At 43.6% G+C, this 23192-nt stretch overlaps 2 protein-coding genes across 4 annotated transcripts; both read left to right on the forward strand.

Annotated features, from left to right (window-relative positions):
- Window positions 1-266: 266 nt before the first annotated feature.
- si:dkeyp-115e12.6 (centromere protein F) lies at window positions 267-14576 on the forward strand. Of its 2 annotated transcripts, XM_049743842.2 has the most exons (18): window positions 267-503; window positions 2124-2303; window positions 2615-2811; window positions 2875-2978; window positions 3150-3211; window positions 3323-3560; window positions 4142-4335; window positions 4616-4741; window positions 4983-5111; window positions 6439-6561; window positions 7033-7168; window positions 7759-9035; window positions 9267-9590; window positions 10327-10571; window positions 10844-10904; window positions 11710-12181; window positions 12998-13122; window positions 13604-14576. In XM_049743842.2, the coding sequence occupies exons 2-17, from the start codon at window positions 2142-2144 to the stop codon at window positions 13114-13116; spliced, it is 3969 nt and encodes a 1322-aa protein (XP_049599799.1). In that variant the 5' UTR covers window positions 267-503; window positions 2124-2141; the 3' UTR covers window positions 13117-13122; window positions 13604-14576. The 2 variants fall into 2 exon arrangements, with proteins under 2 accessions (XP_049599799.1, XP_049599767.1); XM_049743810.2 differs by having other exon boundaries at window positions 12998-14576.
- A 122-nt stretch (window positions 14577-14698) lies between these two features.
- Window positions 14699-22994, forward strand: kcnk4a (potassium channel, subfamily K, member 4a). Of its 2 annotated transcripts, XR_011086001.1 has the most exons (9): window positions 14699-15808; window positions 17035-17107; window positions 18625-18889; window positions 19257-19374; window positions 19439-19599; window positions 19827-20013; window positions 20200-20331; window positions 20411-22267; window positions 22357-22994. XR_011086001.1 is itself a non-coding variant. In XM_049744557.2 (8 exons), exons 3-8 carry the CDS (start codon window positions 18701-18703, stop codon window positions 21352-21354), a joined length of 1731 nt encoding a protein of 576 aa, XP_049600514.1. In that variant the 5' UTR covers window positions 14699-15808; window positions 17035-17107; window positions 18625-18700; the 3' UTR covers window positions 21355-22994. The 2 variants fall into 2 exon arrangements, 1 of the variants encoding a protein (XP_049600514.1); XM_049744557.2 differs by having other exon boundaries at window positions 20411-22994.
- Window positions 22995-23192: the final 198 nt, after the last annotated feature.

Here is a 23192-nt window from a genome sequence, read left to right on the forward strand (position 1 = left end):
TATTGGGCCGCATTAGATACATATCACGCCACAGCAAAAAAAGTACATATGATGAAATGTTAATTTATTTATCACCGGCATCGACACAAAGCAGTGTTAGATTGCGTATCTTAACTAATTTTCAAATACAGAAACATTTTGCCACCTGTTGACCCTAGCTGTCACGAAACACTTCTACATTTGCCCACTAGAGGCCAGCAAAGCTTTCGCGTAATTGAGAACCTCCCCAAAAAGCACTGTCCTTATACGTCACTAAGCCACGCCCTGCCTCGTGCCACAACCTCTCTGGCTGCTATTGTTGGCTTGTCAGCTGCACGCGACGCGTAACGCATCCATCTGTTACCTCTTTTTTCTTGTGAAGGAAAACAATACTAGACAAACGGACGTTATCAACCCTCAATTTGGACTCGAAAGCTGGGAGTTTGTTTCTACAGCAGAACGCGACGAGGCGTGAAGCTGGTCGCCGGTTGGCGCCCTATGGTCAACTCCTACAAAAGTGTATGGTAAGTAGCTTCTTTTATGTGTGCTTGTTTTTAGCACACAACAGCTCGTACGCCATTGTCACACAATTGATAAATTGCCAGTGGTTAAAATGTTGACATATTCTTGCCTATTAATGGTAGACGGTAACGACGAATGGCCGTCACACAGCTTGTTTTGTCACCCAGATCCGTCGCTTACTAAAACCAGTGATCATCAGATCAGATGCTGAGTTGAAATAAAGATCAATGTCCAGCTGCTCATCTCTGCCTACGCCGCTCACTCAAACGCACACGTACACAGGGTGCGACAAAGTAGATCACTTACTTGAATTAACTTGCGTTCGAAGGTTAGAGGATATTATGATACATGAAATTAAGTGTACAAGTAATGGATGAAATTTATTGTTGTGGAAGGAAAGAAAGAAAATGACTCGAGGAAGGCCAAAAGAAATGTAGCGAGGAAAAAATAGATAAAGCGTGAAGGAAAGGAAGTGGCCTAATCCAACAGGTGGAGAAGAGTTGTTTAAAAGCAAACATGAGATGGACAGATGATAGAGGGATTTCTGTAAGGAAAGATGCTCAAGGAAGGATGCATCATAAATGAATGACAGCGAAAGGGAAGGGGAGAGCGACATAAGAAAGGAACGAAAAACTGATGAGAAGGAAGCAAAGAATGAACGGGAAGGAGGTAGGAAAGTTGAAAGGGCATAAAGACGTTTGATGAATAAAGGAAAGGAAAGTGAGAATGGACAAAGAAATGAGGGAAGGAAAGGAGTGGAGAGGAAGGACTAATGTAAAAATGGAGAAAGGAAAATAGCAAGGTAGGGTATGAAGGAAGCACATAAATGGCCTTTTTAATGTGATTGCCTCTTATTCAAACAGACAATATACAGATTGGAAAGCCCATCTGTTGGGCATTAGAAGCTAAGAACCTGGGTTTGAGTCCCGCTGTTGACAAAACGATATTTCAAAGAGTTGTGTGGAGACATGCTCAGGAACTACTAGGGGGCCTTCCCCCCACCACCAAATCCAATTTAGGGCCTCCTTCTCTTGTGTTGAGTGCACAGAAATCCCCTTTTCAGGATTAAAAAATAAACCCAGTGCAGTCTGAATCCAATTATTATCAGATGCATTGTTCCAGTCTGCATCAATGGAAAGATTTGATCATCGAAGATCATCATTCCGGAGTATTCCGAGCAATGTCAAACATGTTGAAAAATGTTTGACTTATTTTCAACTCCGAGGACCTCAAGTGTTTTGAAACATCGAGTCAGAGCTGCCCCACTGGTGACAACCCAGCAGTGTCTTCCTTGGTGATCAGTTCCATAACAACATAACACACACGTCGGTCGGGAGGCAAAATGGGAAGAATTCACTGTCATGACTCAGGCAACCACTGGCGGTTTATTCTGGTGTTCCTGCTTCTGTGTCACTCGGTTTCTTCAACTCTAACAGCTGACTTCAGGACTCTGGGGATGAGCTAATTCCCGGTCCTTTTTAGGGTGGGACAACAGTAAACAGTGTAGTCAGTGGTTCTCAAAATGGGGTTGCGCAATGATGGATTACGTGGTTTTGCTTGGACTCAATAGACAGTTGTGCATATAGTATATGCGAGGCTAAAAAGTATTGTTCTTTCATCAGGCCTAAGCAACGAGAGCGATGAGCTGGGCCGAGGAGGACTGGACGGCAGGCCTGTCGGGACGGGTTCTGCAAAAGGTGAAGGAGCTGCAGGCCCACCAGGAGCGGCTGTCCAGAGAGAACAAGCAGAAACAGCTGCAACTGGACAACATCCACCTTAGCCATGACAAACAAACTGTTAAGGTACAAGGCAAGCCGCCATTGTCAGAATGTGGTTGGTATACAAGGGCTCTTCCTAGTGGTGTGTGAAAGAATTTCTAAATTAAATACAAATAAATTTGAATCATGAAATTCGAGATTATTATTCGATTAGCATTCTATTCATCAAAAATCCTGTTTTGGAAGAAAGAAGTAGACATTTTTTAGTGCTAGTGCAATTCTTTTCACAAGCCATACATTTGAAGAATGCCAAGGGCGTCCTCGGTCTTCAAATGGAATTTGGATGTTGATGTTATCACACGTTCGCACCCTTCATCATCTCTTTTGGTCCCTAGTACGAGGAGATGCGTGGGGAGCTCCACGCGGTGCGCAGGGAGCTCCAGAGTGTCCGGGAGGAAGCTCAAGTGGCCTTGAACGGCGAGCAACGCCTCACCCAGGAGCTTCAGACCAAGCAAGCCCAAGTCTGCTTTTTGGAAGGGCAGCTGGATGCCTCCCGGACCGTTAACAACAAACTCACCCAGCAAATTAAAAGGTGCAGCATAAACGGGTCTGACTACGACTGCTTTCATTGATAATCATGCACTGCTCCTTGCAGACTGGAGGCAGAACTAGAGAAGCTACAGAATGGCAGTAGGTCAACGGACAGCAGCCCTTTCTCCACGCCCTGCTGGAGTGCAAGCTCGCCATGGGAACACCACGGTATGCCCCTGAAACTGATCCCGAGTTATAAGTCAAATCTCAGAGGACCCCTTCTTTCTCAGGCCCCTCCTCCCTATCGACTGAGATGTCTTTCCTCTTCCGTCTTGAGACTACTCCTCTGATTTCATTTCTATCGAGCTCTGTTCCAAATGCTGCGTTTTTGTCTTACAGGGAGCCGCAAGGACGAGAGGATGGTGCAAAATGAGGAAATGCAGAGCTCCCCATACATTCGTGTAAGTACAAGGATGACATACGTTAGATATTGTGCATATGCTTCAAATGTTGGGAGGATTTACTTTGTCGGCAAATGTTCTCTTTGTAATCTGTGCCGCATGTTTCATTAGCGACTCCAGTTCCCTGACACCCCGTCTACTTCGTTGCCGCGGCTACACAAGACCACACCACGCAGCCACCCATCCGACCCTTTTTCCACTCCCTTGGCTGCGTTTCCGTGGGAGCGGGACGACCCCAGGCCAACGGCCAGGCGAGCATCTCCGTCATCTCCCCAGACGCCAGTTGCTGACCACCAGTCAAAGCGGGAGGTGCCTGAGAGGGAGAAAGACCTCAGTACACAAGCAGACAGTGAGTGTGGAAGAGTAATCTCTCAAATGCTTGCAAGATACACAAAGATACAAGCGATCCAATTTCTGAGTTTCGATTGTGAGGTTACAATAAAAACAGCTGCGTTGAAATCTTAGCTGCAAGAAAACCTCCATTTGACATTTTGTCTTGGCCGCAGAGCACTACATGCTACCTTCCTGTATTGTGCGTTTCTCTGCACACTTCTCTGCTGTTGCAGTGTTTACTTAGGGCGCGCACACAAGTAAGATAAAATCTACCGCATGTTTTCTCAGGTCAGAAACAGCTCCCCGTTCTACGTCATGCCAGGAATGTCGCGTGACTGTTACACCTGACTGATAAACTGATTCTGGAAGTTGTGATAAAGAACTCTTGATACCTGTGTACTGTACGTGGGACTTATGAGTAGCTCATTCCCCAGGCCAACACACATAAATTGTGCGTTAAAATGCACACAGCGGACGCCTGAGTTGACTTGATATTTTTCTAAGCGATGAAGTGAGGACATTCTAATTAGCCAGTACTGTACACTAATAAACAAAAGTAATGTATGCCTGTAATCAGCATCTTTCTCCATCCTCCAGTGTCTTTGTCACAAATGAGGCATCATGCAGCGTCTCTGGAGCAAGAGCTGAGCGAAAAGACGGAGACGTTGAAATCACTTCAGGATGAAGTGGCGCTGGGCAAGAAAAAGATGGCCGCCACCGAGCTCAGCCTGCAGAGAGCGCACAACGAACTCAGCGGTGCACACACGAGAATTGCTCAGGAGACCGAACGGGTAACATCACTTGTTCTACGAGTAACTGCTAGTTGTGGTTCGACTACTCTGTTTAGTTTATCCTTTCATTTGTTGAGTCCAGGAATATTTTCCTGTCCACGTTTGTCCAAAAATTGAAATACATTTGGTTGGTAAAAACCTGTCCCATTTGGTGCTGTAAAACAATCCAGATAATTTGCAACCGAACAGTATTGTTTATAGTATCTTGTCAAAGTTGTTTTTTGTTTGACTCTGCAATCAGTCGCTGGACTCAAGGATGGGTACTTTGCATCCCTTTCAGGCGTCGGCAGTTGAGCAGAGGCTCAAGCAGCTTCAAGAGGAGCTCAAGTGTCAGCGGCAGAATGCTGATAGCAGCCGACTGCAGCACCAACAGCGCACCAAGGAGCTGGACAAGCAACATCAAAGGGTGAGGGGGGTGGCAAATACATTGTCATTGTATTTTGACGCCGGGGTGTCCAAGGTCCTGCCTGTACTTAAAATAATACTTGAACTCTCTGACAATTCTGTTGAAAAAGATAATATACACAACTCGTAAATTTTAGACTGAAAGTTCTCCTAAAATCCGTTCAAAACTTTCGAGGTGAGCTTAATCAGATGGGTTTCTGCCCTTCTGTGACCCTTCCTCACGTTTGTTTGTTTGCATGTAGGACCTTCTGGAGCTTCAGAAGGAGAAACAGTGCATGGAGAAACAGCATCAACAGGAAGTGAATAAACTCAACCAAGAGCTGCAGCAGGCCAGGACGCTTCACAACGCCCTGCAGGCCCAAGCTGACAAGGTGAGCCCAGTTAGTCGTAGCGCCTCAAACACACGGGTTTCTGCATCAGCAGCTGATTGTCCGTTGTTGTTTTCTGCTTATCTTTCTCCACACTCGGGCCTTCTCTCCCTTTCACGCCTCCCCATCTATCCGTGCCAAAGGTCAATAAACTTATCTCGCGTCGTCACCCATGCTTGCGTCTTTCCTTTGTACTCGCTCTCACGTTTTGCTCGCTCTCCTTCTCCGTTTTCCTTCCACCTTCCCTAATCGCTGCTTGTTCCTTTTGCTCTTCTCACGGTTTCTTCTCCCCAGTGGAAAGGTTGAGCGACAAAGGTAAAGTAAAGGCGCAGAGAAGCATTGTGTGTGGCAGCGTGACATCAAATCGGTTGGAGGTGTGAAAGCATGCAAGAATGGAGATGCGAGATGAGCAGATTGCATGAGCAATGTTGTGATTTTCCTTGTTACACATATCGTCACTGTCGAGCGCAAACCTCGTATGTCCCAATATGGACAAATGATGCTGCTGTTTTCTCTCATTCTACGCAACATTGGGCTTTTTGTCTCAATGGTGGTAGTCTGTGAGTACAGAGTTTGATGTACCATTTCAATGAATGACAATATAAGAAATCGATGCGAATTTCAACCGTAAGTCAGCGATTGAACGTGATGTGGGGGTGGTGTTGTGTCATTAGGATTCACGTGCAGTGTAATGCCAACTTGAACCATGCAGTATTTGGTTACGCAGGCAAGATGCTGCTTTTCAATTACCTGATAAGTACTCGTTTTGAAGAAGTGAGGATTCTGCCCGACAGCGACGATGTAAAGGAATGCTGAGTGCGGCTTAAACTAACATCAGTGTCAAGGGCAAGATGAGTCTGTGGATGAAAAGAATCTTTAGGGGTAATTAATCCTACGCTAATGTTGTTGCCGTCGTAACTGATGTGGCTGCATGTATGTGAGCTCATTCATTTTAATGCGTTTTTAAGTTTTGTTTGATCAAAATTTGGAAAGCAGGAAATAAACACACATTTTGCGTCACTTTCAAATATTGCCACAAATCATGACTAAATATTGTTGATTCATCCTACAACAACATGCACATAAAATAGTGATGTATTTGACGCAATCAGAACACCACAATTGGTTTGCTTTCAATTTTCACCATATTCAGTTCCAGTCTCTGATCTCTGTTTGATCTCATGCTTTTGTTCTTGCGCCTCCTCAGTTTTGTCGACGCAAGCCACTCATTCTTCTTCTCAATGAAGCTTTTTTTTCTTGTCGTGCCCACCTTTTCGACTTTGTTGTTGGTATTCAAGTACACAATGCCCGATTTTCCCCCCCATCTCAGCTGTCTCAGCAGAAACAAACCCTGGAGAAAGAGTTGGAGTCTCTAAAGGAGAAAGTCAAATTCACAGAGGCACAGCTGCAGGAGAGTCAGAAAAAAGAGACACAAATACAAGCAAAACTGAAGGTAAAAGACAATAACACTCATTCAAACTACTCGGCGTGCATCAATTATGCATTATATAGACAGCAAGAACTTTGTGAATTTTTAAACCTCGTCTTAATGTACCATTAGCGCGTCCCAGAGATGCATTAAGTGCACATTAAAAAAATAAAAGCAGCCAATCTTGTGCTCTGTTTAAGTTTTATTTCCGATAACATTTGCTAATGGTTTCTCCGCCGCCAAAAGAAATGGTTGAATTTTATCGTCATTTTTCTTGTCATCCTCAAATGACTCGTAAGTAAATAAAAAGGACATGTTAAAATAAAACGGTGTTGTGCAACAGTTGACTGCATTTTGTTTCCCTTAGTTGTGTGATAATGACAATAAAACAATGTGCACTCAAACGACATGTTAAAATCGAAATTTTGAGGGAAGACGAGAGCTCAGCTTTGTTGCTTATAGGCTTTAATTTTCTTCCTTTGGATTTGCCCTTAGGAGGTGATGCTTGATGCTGAGTGTGTAGCAGTGAGTCTGGAGCAGAGCAAGAAGAGAGAGCGAGCACTGGAGGAAGAGGCGGGCAGGCTGGCAGAGGAGAAAGTGGATGCCCTTCGCCTTCTTAAAGAACTACAAGGTGCACCAAGTACACATATTGTACACAACAGTCAAAGTATTTTCCTTTCATCAGAATCATAAGGGATTCTAGTTTTATCTGTACGCCTTACTCCACTCACTCAATCCTTTAAATTTGGTTTTTTTTTTATCAAGTTATTTAGGTTAAATTGTGGTTTTAGGCATGATAAATATATAATGTTGCAAACAATAAAAATTCTGCCACCTGCTGGTCAATCGTATACTGGGTGCACTCGCACAAAAAAATGCACTCTACTCACTGTTTGACTACTCGAGGGAGAAGACTGCTTTATTCCTTTAATCCTAAATTAAATTTTATTGAATTTGATTTAATTATAAAAAAGAATACAAGAATCTGCAAGTCACAGAGTGAATCTTTATTTCAAACTAAAATATTACATATAACAAAAAACGAATTATTTATTTGCAATGAAGCTCAATCAAAACAGCAAATGACTAAAATTAAATATATTTGATGTTTTTATCAATTTTAAATACAGTTTAGCTTAATTTTATTCATTAGATGTCCTTACTCATTAATTATAAGCTAAAATAAATCACTTATTTTCCATGATTTGTTTTCCACTTTAGAACAAAAAGCTTCACCCCTCCCAGATTGCACACCGCTTGTCCTGGCTTGTCCCATTGGACAGAGCTCCTCGTCCCAACCCTCCTCTCGTCACACTCGGTCGTCTGCGTACACCAAAAGGCCTGCCACCCTCCGAGCTGAGCCGAGTGGAGTGAAACAAGAGGAAGAGGTCCAGCAAAGGGCAGAGATTTCCGTTTCGTACCCGCCTGACCGAGAGCCCGGAGAAGGCATTGATTCTGAGCACATCATTGCAGACATCGAATGTTCCTGTCGAGGAGTAAACTACGAGGAGAAGGAGTCCTCTTCATCTAGCAATGCCCCCGCCAAGGGGGAGAAAGACACTATCGTTCGCGAAACTCTGAAGTCTGAACAAACGGTTTGCACGGACGACCTCCAGAGGGAGAACGCCTCGCTGCGTTCGGAGCTGGGCGACATGCGCGAAGCGCTCCAGAAGCAATTGGACGACCTTGAAGTTCAGCGGTGTGCCGAAGTGGAGACCAGGACGCGTTTGAAACAGCTTAGCCGTAAACACGCCAGCCAGGGTGCTGAGAGGGAGGAGCAGGACAAGCAATGGAAGGCTCAGTTGGAGAGGGAGAAGAGCGAGAATGATAGGTTGAGGAAGACTTTGGCGGCTTTGGAGGAAAGAGAGGAACGAGACGGGACGACGCAGGCACGAGAGGACCGAGAGGCGGAAATGATGCAGCTTAACCTCCAGCTGAAGCAGCAGCTTGGGGAAGTGAAAGTCCAACTGGCTTTAGAACGAGAAGGGCGAGAACGAGAGAACAAGGAGCTGACTCAAATCGCTGCTGCTGAGAGAGAAGCAAACAAACAACTCATTGTCAAACAGGAAGAACTTACAGCCCAGCTTGCTGAGCTGAAGAGCGGCAAAGATGAAGAATCTCTATGTGATGCGAAAGTGGTAGCCAGCAGCCCACTGACTTACATGACTCTCCTCAGTGACGGACTCGACTTCAACAACAGCGTCTCGGAAAACCAAGTGCCATCACCGGAGCAGTACGCCCACTTCTGCCAATCGACCAATCGGCTCAACACGCCGGCCTCCCAGAACACAACGATGGCGCCGCAACACTCACAGCTGTCACATGAGGGACAAACTGGGCAAATTGAGTTGGAAGACACCTCTTCAGATCATCTCCGCAAGGACGAGTCAGAGTCGTCCGACCTTACAGAGGAGATTGAACGACTGAGGCAAGAAAATGCACAGGAGACGGAACGTGCTAAGCAGCTACAAATTAAACTGACTGTCCTTCAAAACCAGGTAAAGGAAAACATTCTCACATATGACATCAAGCAACAATTCACCTCCAGCCGTATAAAGTGCCTCGGATCTGCCCAGATGTTCTTGTAGACCATTTACTTTTTTACTTTTTAAATAGTTAAAAGGGTTTGAATCAGTACTTCTATTTGAAAGTCTATATATTATTGTACCTGCTCATACTTTTCCCACCACAGTTTTGTAACAGCTACTTTCTTTTTGTTCCCTACTCAGCTGACCAGTCAGACCAAGCAGCTGACCTTGGGCTTCGAGAAGCAGAGCCAGTACATCTCAGGACTTCTCACTGAACTACAGGAGAAGGATGGCGCCCTCCTCAGCCAGGGGGAAGAACTGCGACGCTGCATTCAAGAACTGGACGCACTCAAGGATGAGGGAATGGGAAGAAAAGTGGGAAAAATTTCCACGGTGGAGAATTGCATCACAAGCAACTTGGTCGCAAAGAAAGACGTCCTGCCGAATGCGCTCAGTGTGTCGCATGACATCACCTCAGAGATAGGACAAAGTCATGATGAGATCATCAACCATCTGCAGACACAGGTATCTGTCCATAGCTTGAGGATGAAGAGACCTTAAAAAATTCTGGATATTGTTGAACTTAAACCATCTCTTTCAATGTTTTTTTTTTCCATAAAGAAACACTCGAGAATATTCAACAATACTTTCAAATTAAGACTTGCAATTATTACCAGGCAAGTCCATCACTTCCAGCAAGTGTGCACCAGAACACAGGAATGCAATGTAGTTGTTAGTAATGTAAAGGTTAACAATAATAATAATGAATTGTGGGTAATCGTAAGAAATTGTGGAGTGAATTAACCTAAAATTCTGAATTTTAAATCGTAACCACTCTTTAAATTAAAAAGAAGAAATTTCCAATCGAATGCTAACTTTTCTCATTTTTATATGATTTCTAAGTGAATTTTGAAATTGTAGATATGATTGTAGAGATCGTAGCTATGTAGAATTAGCAGATTTTTTAAAAATCAAACCTGATGTAGAAATGATCAATATAACTTAACTATAGAAATTTATATCAACCTCACTAAAAAGCCAAGGATTTTGTTATTTATTCAGTTGTGACTAAAACCCATTATTTAACATATGAAGCACATTGGTCTTGTGGCAGGGCTTGATTTCACAAGCATTGCTTCTATTCTTTCATTTTTAACACACATATTTTTGTCGTTGTAAATCATTCCGAGGCTTCGTACTGATGTGGGCTCACCTAAACGGTAGTGACCATTGAGTGCAATGCCCTTCCCTCCCTCTCCAGGTGGTGGCGCTGCAGAAGGAGCTAGAGGAACTCACCGAGGTAGCCCGGCAGCAGGCTGAGGAGCTGTCCATTTGGAAGTTGGCTTCTCAACCCTCTTCCACGTTGGATCATGTCCTTCCCAGCCAATATGAAACGCCAACACAGCGCAGCGCCATAGACCATAGTGCAGCGTTGGTCATCAGAGAGGATGAGGTGTTGCTCTCTTGCGTCTCCAACAGGCTGCAAGGTCGCATGCTCTGCAACAGGTACGACATATAGGGCGGCGCTCAAAAACAAAAGATGGATTTATTTTTTTATTTTGTTCATCTTCTTGGGGCTGTAGCTGAATTTGATGTTACTGAAGCCTCGGTCCTACTGCAGCCTACATAAGATAATGAGATAAAATAGCATGCCATATCAGATAGAAAACGGAGACATCTAGATTAGATTATGCAAGTACACCTAATTGAGTGTTTACATATCTTGTGATAGTTCAGCTTTTGAAATCAAATGTCAAATTTTGTGTTTATACTTGAAGCGTGCACCAGAACAACATGCAAGTGATGAGCATCCTGCAGGCCCCAGCTGACATGAACACGGTAAGCTTCACTCACCTGCAAACATCCTGACTCTGCTTGTGTTGTTCACGTTTTAGACTTCTTATAATTAAAATGACTTGGGGTGATTATTTGAAGGCCTTTTACCTGTTAGAATAATTTATGCTGTAAATTCCCAAGGTTCTCGAAAGACTTGTTATAATAGTACAGGTCGTTTAGTAATGGTAGGTAACATTTATAAGCATTGAAACAAAAGAATTTACGATTAAAATTAAGTTGCTCACTAAAAGAAAAGACGAAATGGTTGACAATTCTCATTCTAAATCTCAGCTGAAATAAAAAAATAGCTAAATAAAAATTAAATAAATTACAGGATCAAAATGTGAGTGTTCATTTTTTAATCTGGTCCATTAAGCATTTACCAAGACTAATTTAGCTCAATTAAAACATATTAGTTCATTGTCTAATTGTGATTCAAGTGTCTCTTAAAATAATTAATACTGTAAAAGCAATACTGTAAATATATTGGAAAAATGTACATACTGTAGTATTTATTTGATTATATCAATCATTAATTATAAGTGAAAACAGTGCAAAGTAAGAGAATAGTTTTATTATAACTATTTTACATGTATCTCATTAAGTAACTGGTTTATTGTAAATAATGAAATAAAAATATTAAACAATTTAGTAGTTAAACATGTTATGGGGACAGCTGTTGTGAAAGCGCAATATAACTAAAGATGTATTGATTTAAAAATTGTTTTCGTAGAAGACTGTCATTCATCTTGCCCGAATCTTCAAAAAATCAAGGTGCTTTGATTGCTAGCATTTTCTTGTGATTTAGCCGTCAGATAAGGACACCCAGCTGTCAGGACCAAATCGGAGCCCACACAAGTTTTCCGACCAAGAAACGGGCCAGGACCACGTCAGCAAAATTCCCGCACAAATTTCAGATGGCAGCTGGACGGCGAGCAAACACTTGAGCGCAAGCACCAACTGCTCGGCCACAAGTGTCAGCACTCAAACTGAGCATCTACGCTCGGGTGCCACCGAGGCGCTACCTGAGCGCCACTGCGCGCACACGCAGACAGTCACTGAGAAAAAAGATTCAGATGACGTTTCACCCCACCAACCGCAAGCCGCGCCATCTGCGGGCCGAGAGACGGGAGACAAAATGCTCTTTTCCACTTCCTTCCCCATCCCGGCCGACCCAGTGCGTCTGGCCGAACGGATACGACGAAACAGGATGCAGCTGTCTGCCGCTTTTGACGACACCGAATATGAACCCTACGGTCTCCCGGAAGTTGTCATGAAAGGTACTCTATGGCTATTAATAATCTGTAGCTGACAGGGGGGGGGGGGAACAAAAAAACAACAGGCACCACGGCGGTAGAGTGGTTCACAAGCCTGCCTCGCAGTCCTGAAGTTCAGGTTCGAATTGGACAGCCCAGTTTCCTCCCACAGTCCAAAAACAACACTCAAAATGATTGCCTCAAGTGTAACAAAAAGTGAAAGTCCGTGACTAATCGCCTGAAAAGGTGAAAAGGCTACCTGTCGATGCCACAAGCAAAGCATTACATTTTGTCATAATGAGGCTACTTAACTCATTTGAACATAGCAAACAGAGCCCAAACTTATCACAGCATGGCAGCAAGGCACTACTTTTGTCTAAATTAAGCCCCTCATCTAGTGCCCTGACACCAAAATGCCAAAAAATGAATACTTTGTCCCAATGAAGCTCCTAAATTCACATCATCATAGGATTTTGGGATAGCAAAGCACTTCTTTTGTCTAAATGTCGCCATTCAAATCATTTCAACATCAAATCACAAGAATACAGCACAGCACTAATTTTAATCTAAATGAAGTTCTTCCACTCACTTCAATTTGGTTCACTGTTCATCACCATATTTTATATTTACCCCAATGTGGCAGAACATGGTGGCAAAGCACACTTTTGTCTGAATTAGGCTCCTTGACATATACAACAGCACAATATGCAACGAATCACTTTTCTGACTTTATCTAGGGCAGTATGGCGAATAGATGGATGGAATGAAGGGAAAGAGAAATTTCACCACCTTTTCCTCTCCTCATCTCGAGTGTATTTATGTCTTGTTTGAATCCTGCAGGTTTTGCAGATATCCCCACTGGGGCCTCGTGCCCCTACATTGTGAGGCGGGGCTTGTTAGGGACCGCTGTTGTGCCCATCAATCAGAAGGAGGCCATCCCGGAGGACGAGACGGATTGATCACAGGTATTCTACTTTTCAGGTGGAAGGAAATAATATTCCCCCAGAACAGAACAGAACCATTTACTGTACATTTCACGATAAGAACAAAAGACCTTCCCAACTTTTTTTTTTTTTTTTTTTGAAGAGCATAACGATTTATGCCTCCAACTCTCACTGCAAATGTCAGCATGTGTTGCTACTCTCACTCATGATCAAATAGAGCTTGTTTAAAGGTTTTTAAGTAGCGTGACATCAATGGCTTTTTTTTCTTCATTAGCCTGCTTTTGGCAGTTATGTGTTAACGTAAAGCTCACAAAAAAGTCATGTCGTTTTGGTTGATGCGTAACGTTGAGTTCTTTGGGGTGTTTTGGTTGTTGTTTTTTACAGTAAACTGGGAGTGACAGATTACGGCGCTACCACTATATAGTGCTAGTAGCTAAAAAAAAAAAATAGCTGACCAACGCCTCATACCTCGAATAATTATGTCAAAAATAATGATTTTCAGAGCCGTTGCATGGTCACATGGGGTGGTGGAAATGATCCCCAGTGATGGACGCACAGCGTGGTGGGCTTGAATACACACACATATACACCTTCGCTTTGCACCTGATGCTTTGCTCATTGTTACTTTTGGCCCCCCAAAAAAACCCAAAGAGACTATTTAGGCTTCACTAATTTCATGAACTTGTGAAGACACAGTGAAGCAGAGGCTTGTTTTTTTGTTTGTTTTTTTTTTTTTTTTTTGCAAAAGATAACTTTTGTTTTTCTTTTCTTCAAGGTCAAAGGGTCCGGTTGTAAAATGTGACATTTGTGCTGTTTATTTTCACATGTAGCTTATTTATAGACACGTGAATGTGTTTTAGTGAAGGGCAGGTGTTTAGGTAAACGCCTTTTGTGAAAGTATAACGTCTGTGTAGGAGGTTAGCTATGTTTTTAAACACGTCTTCTTGTGGACAGTGTGTATGTGTGTGGGTGTGGGGGGGATAGTCGAGAGCCAGTCAACGGCTAACCTGCTTTCCGCTCCATGTATGGTGATGTACACCAAGCCAGCGTGCCTCTGGCGCTTTTCTTTCAATGCACTTGTCGGTGCGACCTGTTGTTCCAGAAAGCCAACTCTGTGTTTTATTAGCACGAGCTGCTCCATATAATCAGATATGTCATGTTGGAACTTGGAAGACTTTAAATGTTGTCCAAGTTTAGTGTGCTCGCCTTTAAGACCTGACCATGTAGATGCTGCTGCTGAAGTTTCAGTTTAAAGAAAGGATTTTGTTTGTAAAGGTGGATTGCACTGTTACTGCATCGACTTTGTCATGTCGATGCACGCACACACGGGTAGACACGTTTCCCCTTTACCTATACATATGTGTGATGCGTTGTTTTTTTTTTTCTTTTCAGTGAGCATCTGTTTGTTTATCTTGTTCACTCCCTATGTGAATATACTGCAAATTAAAAGTTTCAGTATGTGATTGCTGAACTCATTCCTTGTAGTCACAATTACTCTGGCTTTTGTTAGATTCAATGCGGCATCCCATGAATTTGTGAATTTATTGTCGTTTGGCCATAGCATTTTCCAAATCGCAGACATTTTTTGCATGCATTTGTCGAAGATAGTTTGTTTTGCAATGTATATATTTTATAAACAAATTTTAAACAAATACACAGGTATCAATCACAAACGCATCATTTGCTTGTCAGAATGGCACTTGCAATACACTTACTGCTCCACTAGGTAGTGCAACTATGCTCCAATTGCAAATTATGCATAAAAAAAGCAAAAGCAAAAAGGACGAGACACAACCATGTTAGTGAAAAATTAAATAAACAATAAATTCTGCCGTAATCAAAATGTAGCATAATGTTGTTAACAACTTGAGCATCATAAAAATTTAGATCAGGGGCACTTTAGAAAAAAAAAGAAAATGCATATTGTGATATTTTGATTTTTTTTTTTTTTAATGGGATATTTTTTGTTATTATATTCTTCATGTTCTGCATCCATTTATTAATGGCCAGAGTGATTTTTTTTTATCTTGAAACACTCATTTCATAAAACTCAAATATCATAAAAGCTGTAGGGGATGGTCAATCTTGTCCAACTGCAACCACGTAAAGTTAATGTTTTATCCCTTTTTGTCCCTGCTGCCTTCAAGCGCCTCCCATAAGATGGCGCCTCCTATGAATTGAAGTGGAATATCTTGATGAAAGGGCTCATTCCCACCGCCATTTCTGGCTGTCTTCTCCTTCTCCCTTTTGGCCCTCTCATTCCCAGCTACACCGTTTTATATTTCTTCACATAATATTCACATTCCTGCTAAATTTGGCGTTGGAACTTGCTGTTTTATTTCATCAGCCATAACTCTGCCTCAGACGAGCCAAGTGTCACTTTTTTGTTTGCCGGCCCCTCTCCACACTCCTACCAATGAACACACACACGCACACACACTCACACACACATATCCATCTCAGGAAATCGCAGAGCCTGTAATGTCCCCCTGCTCCTCCTCTAGTCTTCTCCCCCTGTCAGAGTGATGTAGGGTCACAAGAATAGGGGAAACACCTTCCAAGGAGAAAACACACATGCATGTTCACAATAAACACACACACATACACACGCGCGCCAAACACAGCCCCTGACTGAGCGCTGCAGGGCCAGAGAACGACACATGCGTTGGGTTGGACCGAGCTGGATTCAAGTTTCACCAAAGTCAAGGTAAGACGAGTTTCCTTCAGTGGAGATATTCTTTCATTTATACAGTCAGAAATCTTTGTTTGATCATGTATGCTGCTGTTTCTCACGTTTCTCACTTTGTATTATGGCAGAGGAATTAAAGCAAAATTCTTTAATGGGTCCAATTTAACCCACAGATAATCTGAATCTCTGCAGCTGTAGGCACAATGGTTAGTTGTTTTTAAAGCATTAAAAAGTATGTTACAGAGCATACGCAGTTGGTGAAATGTTGCAGTTTTCGCTGGCATTTTTTTAAAATAATTTCCCACGGGTTTGGTGTCATTACACCTGCACAATGTTCCCATTTCACAGGCAAAACAGCTAGCATCATTATATATATATATATATATATATATATATATATATATATATATATATATATATATATATATATATATATATATATATATATATATATATTATACATAATCAGAGCCAGATAGCAGTCTTAAATTAAAACCCCCAATCTGCATGTCTATTAGTGACTTCAAGATAGATCTATAAATATATTATTTCCATTTATCCATTGACTGGAATTAAAATGTCACAGTAGCAATAGTTACATCTAGCACTTGCATTAACTGTAAAGAAACAACCCAGAGTAGGAAAAACACCTTTTAGATAGAATTAAAAGACAGTGAATCCTGATCGTAACGTGAAAAATATACGTAAAATATTGCAATTTAGGGTTAGTAAGTCTTGAAAGTGAGCCTTCAGTGATGCTAAAACAAACCTGAACTTTGTCTTAAGCCTGTGCATCCATCTCACGTGCAGGTCTTCCCTCAGTCCCGTGCTTTTTTTTTTTTTTTACGATTTAGTATGCCGGCCCAGCTGCTCTGTTGTTTATTTTCGCATGAGCTCACTCACTGCCGTTCAGACAAAGAACAATTGCAAACTCTGCCACCCAGCGCGCGTTTAGGACAGTGATAACTAGCAAGTGTCACAGTTAGACAAGCAAAGGCCTCCCGCTCAGTTAGCGCCAAATGCTAACAGTGTGCAAGACTCTGGCAAATGTCGGACATTGTCAAAGTTCTATGTGGGAGACCAAGGCAAGGGAGTTCTATTGACGAGGTAAACACAGTTCAAAGTGCTGATAAGACTCAAACACAATTTCCCCCCCTACAGTTAACGTCACAGTATGCAGTCTGTAACGGCTCACTTTTTTTTTCCCAAGTTCATTGAATGTGCTGAATCTTCTTTTGTTGAAGGTCCCCGGCGAAGCCCAACAGAGCTCATCAGCTGACCTAACATGGGATGAACTCCTGACTTCAGAGCCTAAAGGTACTTACTTCATTGACGTCTGTAGTCTTCTTTGGTCAACCAAGGCACATATTTCTCATTGGGAAGAAATGTTCGCAACAGAAATGTCACAAAATGTGGACACAGGTTAATTATGGACCTTAGACCATCGTTTGAGAGAGCATATAGTGATTCTGTCTGTCACTACGTTATTGGCATAGATACGCAGATGAACTAAAAACTCCCCATTTGTGCATTGTGGAGCCACAGGTGAACGTCTGTAATCAAGAGACTTAAAAGAAAACATTAAAATAAAATTAAAAATCCTCTAAACTGTCCATCCATCCATCCATCCATCCATCTTCTGAACCGCTTAGTCCCCACGGGGGTCAACGGGCAGTAGGCGGGGGACACCCTGAACCGGTTGCCAGCCAATCGCAGGGCACACAGAGACAAACAACCATCCGCACTTTTCCTCACTAATAAAGTGAAATCAGATCATTTTAAGCGGCACACTCGAGAAACACGTCACAATAGCTTCCTCTCACTGTGAGAATATTTCACTATTGTGTTGGCTCGTGTGTTTTTATTGTGAAACCGAAGCACTGTGAGAAACAACGAGGCTCCCATGGAGGCTTTAACGTAAATCGCTCACCTGCTAAAAGAATCAACGGGCAACGGCGGCGCTATCTCGGATCTTTAAAGGAAGTTTCATACAAATCCAGAGCTTCCTCGCCGAGGAAGCAAAAACAGAATGTGATTGGCAATCATCCATTTTCTATAGATCTTATCCTCACCAGGTTGACCTGGACTGACACCCTGGACTGGTTGGCACAAAGGAAAACATTCAAATAGTCAATTTGGAGTTGTCAATGAAGCTAAAAAAAAATTACTTATGTTTTGATCGTATTAGGACAGATGGGGGTACTAACAACATTCTATAATATTGTAAAGAACATTTTTAACTTTTGCTGTAAACCAGTCAAATTCATATTTAAGTCACAAGGGCAGGGGCACATGTAGGGAAACCATACAAACTCCTCTCATGTTAAGATGAGATTTGAATCCTGAGCACCAGAACTGTGAAGCAGACATGCTAAGCACTAACTCACCAAACCATAATTTTATCTGAGCTGTCCAATACAGATTTGACCATTTGTTATAAATTACTATGACATTTCACCTGCTGCTGAACCTTAACCTTCTTCCATGATGAGCATATTTTGCGATATAATTATTAGGAATAATAATAAATTAAGTAAGTTAAGCAAATTAAGCAAGTAGCAAGGAGTTCACGTTGCGGTGAAATTTCCATATTGAAAATTTTGAAACAATATAAATTTGATTATTATTATATATATATAAATGATATAATATCAAAATTGACATCATCAATGTGCGACTTCTCACCTAGCGTTCATGGAAACATCCTCAGGGGACTCAGCTTCCCGCCAGCACAACGCTGGCGTGACGCACGCACACATTGATGAAAGTCAGCACCCGTGGTGCATGTTTACACATACAGCGGCCTCCAAAAGGAACTTCCTGTTTATGACCAGCTGTGCCCCAAGTGTATCCTGAGTGCGAGCGTCGCCACATCCCCCGACCTCTAACCCCGGAAGGGGGCCGGACAACATGCGCTGCACCACGGTCCTGGCCCTCCTGTTCGGGGTGGTGCTCTACCTGGGCATGGGAGCGCTGGTCTTTCAAAACTTGGAGGCCTCCGAGGAGAGCAATAAGTTCCAGCAGCTGCTCGTCGCCAAGAACGACTTCCTGAGCAATCACTCCTGCGTGAGTGAGCGGGAATTCTACAAGCTGGTGAAGGTATCAGAGGACACAAGCACTCCATTCTTCCTTCTACGTTGTACCTTTTTATGTTCATTTCCAAATAGATCAAAATTTGAATAATTGTCTTTAAGGTCAAAATGGTCTTTTCCGATTGAATAATTTCTTCGCCGTTTTAGATAAAAATTTTAATGAGGCAATTGTCTAAATTTGAATAATTGTCCAATTGTCTCAGTGGTAGTTTGTCCACATTTCTGGTCGGCTGTAGTGACTTATGTGAGTAGTAGTGTCACCTACTGTTGTGGCATGCACTTTGCAGCAGGCCTGATGTTATTTTACATGTTGCTTTTTAAAAGACTGTGGCCTAACTCTTGCGTGTCTCAAATTTTTTATGCATGTCACTCAGGGAGTGGCGTCTGCGGTGGAAGCGGGCCTGGAGGTGAGCAGCCTCTCCAGCAACTTCACCACGCGCTGGGACGTAGCCTCGGCCTTCTTTTTCTGCGGCGCCATCATCACCACCATAGGTTGGCTTAAACCGCCAACACGAGCGTTACATCCTCGTGAATCCTGCCGTCTTTGCTCCTCCAGGTTTTGGGAACCTGTCTCCTCGCACGTGGTACGGACAGCTCTTCTGCGTGTGCTATGCTCTTGTAGGCATTCCCATGTTTGGCATCCTGCTGGCCGGAGTAGGTGACCACATGGGCACTGTGCTTCGAAGGGCGGTGGCCAAGATCGAGACCCTCTTTCTGGTGAGAAGGGTTCTGTTCTGCTTGGGAAACAAATTTCAGCTCTCATCACCAAGATTTACTTGGTTTCACACTGATGACCACTTTTCTATTTAGACAAAAATTTGGCGGCATCTAGTGGCAAAGAGGATTGTTTGCATCATTTTCAGCCTCCTCATTACACTGATGAGCATGCTTTTTTTTCATCCCTCATGCGTGTTTGCTGCCTTGTTTGTGTGTGTGCATGGTAGAAGCGTCATGTGCGTCCCACGACGGTGCGCGTCATCTCAGCCGTGCTGTCCATCCTGATCGGCTGCCTCATTTTCTTGGCCGTGCCCACGGTCGTCTTTCAGAAGTCGGAGGGCTGGTCCTTCCTGGAGTCGCTCTACTTTGTGGTCATCACACTCACTACGGTGGGCTTCGGAGACTACGTGCCAGGTAGGAAAGTTTTCTTTATCAGAACAGATTTTGGTGCGCATTTGATTAAAAAGAATATATGGCCCTTCAACCACTCAGTGAAATTCTTGGTGGAAAGGCAAGGAATTGCCAAACAGTTTTAGTTCAAAGAATCACATCTTAAGAGACACAATTGGAAATTGTGTGTGTGTTCACGTGTGCATCGAGATGGTAGTCACGCTGGCGGCCTGTTCTTCAAACCTCTTGTGTGGTTGTGGATCGTATTCGGTCTGGCCTACTTTGCCTCCATCCTCACCATGATTGGCAACTGGCTGCGTGTGCTCTCCAAGAGGACCCGCGCTGAGGCGAGACACACACAGACACACGGTTTTAGGATTTTGTATTTTCAACCCTTTGAGCGGTTGATGTTTCTTCTCACATCAGATGGAGGAGCTGCGCGCTCACGCCACCGACTGGACGCAGCACATGTCCAAGGATTTCCGTATTCCCAACCCTCTGGAGTTCAATGACCCGTTCCTCTTGCAACGCCGGCGCTGGAAGCGCAGCGAGCGTCGGCGCATCCGCCGCGGAGCTCAGGTCACGCTAGGCTACTGGGCCCGGGGGGGCTCGGAGAACGGGCACCTCCCCGGCCACTGGGCCGGCCTGTCCAGCTCCATGAGTCGGCTGGAGGGGCTGGGCTCCTCCCCGGAGATGATCATGATGACCAAGGTGAGGGGAAGGCCCGTGGTTGGCGGCGGCACAATGCCAAGGGCCAAGCCGTCCGAGCCGTCTGCTGCTTTGCGTCAGCAGGTTGCACGTCACTCCTTACCCCATCTCCTCACACGCTCCTTCTCCCTTCCCGCGGCTCCGTCCGCCTCCGAGCTGGACTCCCCCGAAGCCGCTGTACAGGATGCCTCTTTCTCAGGATCAGACTTGGACTCCAGATCCGACATTTCTTCTGCGTCTTGGTCTTTCTCGGTTCTACGTAAGTTCCAGGCTCACCGTGCACTTGAAGCGGAAGGAGATAAAATAAACCTCCAAGAGGAGGTAAGATGTGGGGAGAACAATCAGAGTTCCGTCCCCCATTTGCCCGCTCTTCCACCCTACTCCACGGGGCTCTTGGACTTTTTCGGCGAGAACTTGGCATACATCGACGAGTCGTCGGACGCGCTGAGCGAGCACGCAGACGATAGGAAGCGGCGCTCGCGCAAGCCCAAGCGGAAGAGCCTGAGGAGCGTGAGAAGAAAGCCAGCATGCGAGTGGAGCCCCCACCAGGCGAGGAGGCCCGGCGAAGACTTGCAGCCGCCGTCCAATCCACCTACGCCGCCTCCGGACTGGTCGCTGTCATCGCTGACTCACACGGACTCGCCACAGACGCTTTGATGTGTGCCATGTGAACAAATACTTGTTTATGTCTCACCAACGACTTGTGAGGATCATCCAGGTCGTGGTAATCTGTGAAAGTTGAATGGAGGCAAGCGGACACCCTTGGCTCTTGAAGACGTTTCACTTTTAATCCAAAACCAACCTTCTTAAATTCTAACTTTTACTCTAATCTAATGTGTGAGTAATGTGCTTTTTTTCTTTTTTTTTTTTTTACAAAAAAACAGAATCCAAAATCAACCCCTCGCATTGCACGAGGATCTAGGAACACACAAAACGAAAACTTCAGATTGGATTTGGACCAGTTCTGTTGTAGTCTCGCATTTTATGGGGATTTCCTAATACCGTTTTACTCACTTTTCTACAGCTGCATCAGACCGCTCCAGCAAATCAGGAGGTTGTATTATTTTAGAAGTTTTTTTTAAGGGTGATTTGGGTGGGGGCGTGTGTGTTATTCATGGGAAATTACGGTCAATGTGGTGTCTCCCTATTTATGTCCGTTTCTGGTGTTTCCTCTTGTGGTGGTCACATTGGGGATGTCATTATAGTTATCAGGTGTGGCTGGTGAAAGGCCGTCCTGCATGGCAAGAGGTCGTTCCTTTTCCTGGAATCAAAACAGCTCCTTGGTGGCCAATTTATCTTTGGGATGATGAATGTTTTGGGACACGCTCACAGACGCGTTTCTTGGCAGACTGCATGTCTAAAATTTAGGATTGAAACTTTATGGATTCAAGGTGAAATGTCTTCACCAAACAAGAAGTGACCACCGTTCAGCCTTCCCTAACAACTTGTGAATGTTTGAACACTGCAGCTCACGCCCACGTCTTTCACCTTATTGTTTCTGTGGTCCAGGGTGGGGGTTGAAGTTTACCTAACAAGTAGACTTGTGTCATCTGTCTTTTCCTCAAAATGTGTGTGAGTGAGTCCTTCTGCTTAAATGTGAATGTCTGACTCGGCATTCGTACAAAAAGCCATTTTCTTCCTCGTCATCCCTGTTCACAGAACACGAGCACGTAACTGCACATCTGCAGACGTGCTGACCTCTGTAGCCCTCTGTGAACTCCGCCACCGTCTCCACTGCGGTCGGCCCCCGAGTGTCTTGCTTACGCTTACTCACAGCTTTGAACAGGCAGAGAAGAAGAGGAGGCCGCACATTTCATCATTCGCTGACAGCGGCCTGGAGGAAGAAACTTGATGAATGTTTTAGTGTGCTCATTGTCGCTGTCCAGTTTTGTTGTGCGTGTCGACGATAGAACGGAACGCCAGCATGCCACGACTAAATACTGACTTGGTCTTTTGGGGTTTTACAACATAAATACGCCTTGAAGCGCTGCGCCAGCACGCCCTCATGTGTTTAAAAAAGGAACTTGTGTGGCTTTGGGCCTGAGCCTGCCGGCAGGGCTTCCTCTGCAGCCTGCAATAATGCTGAGGCCACAAATGGGCCTCCTCACGCTCCAGTCTTGTCGCTTGTATAACTCTTACATTTTCGTCTTTATGGAGATCGAGTTTTAATTGAAAGCCTTGGGGAAAAAAAGAAAAAGCGGGAGTCACGGTGGACCAGAGGTTAGCATGTCTTTACACTTCTGAAATAGGAAAAATATGTAAAGATAATAATAAAAAAATTAAAACAAAATTAAAAATTGTTTTATTTTTTCTCTGTTTATATATTTTTTTGTTTTTTGAGGGGGGATTTTTTTTTATTTTATTTTTCAGATTTTTTGGGGGGGGATTTTTTTCCAGATATTTTTAACTTTTGGGGGGATTTTTTTTATTTTAATATTTTTTTTTAATTTTAGTTTTTTTTAAATAATTTTGGGGGATTTTTGTTTTTTAATTTT

The sequence above is a fragment of the Syngnathus scovelli genome, chromosome 1 (assembly GCF_024217435.2).
Source record: "Syngnathus scovelli strain Florida chromosome 1, RoL_Ssco_1.2, whole genome shotgun sequence".
In the NCBI taxonomy this organism is placed as follows: Eukaryota; Metazoa; Chordata; class Actinopteri; order Syngnathiformes; family Syngnathidae; genus Syngnathus; species Syngnathus scovelli.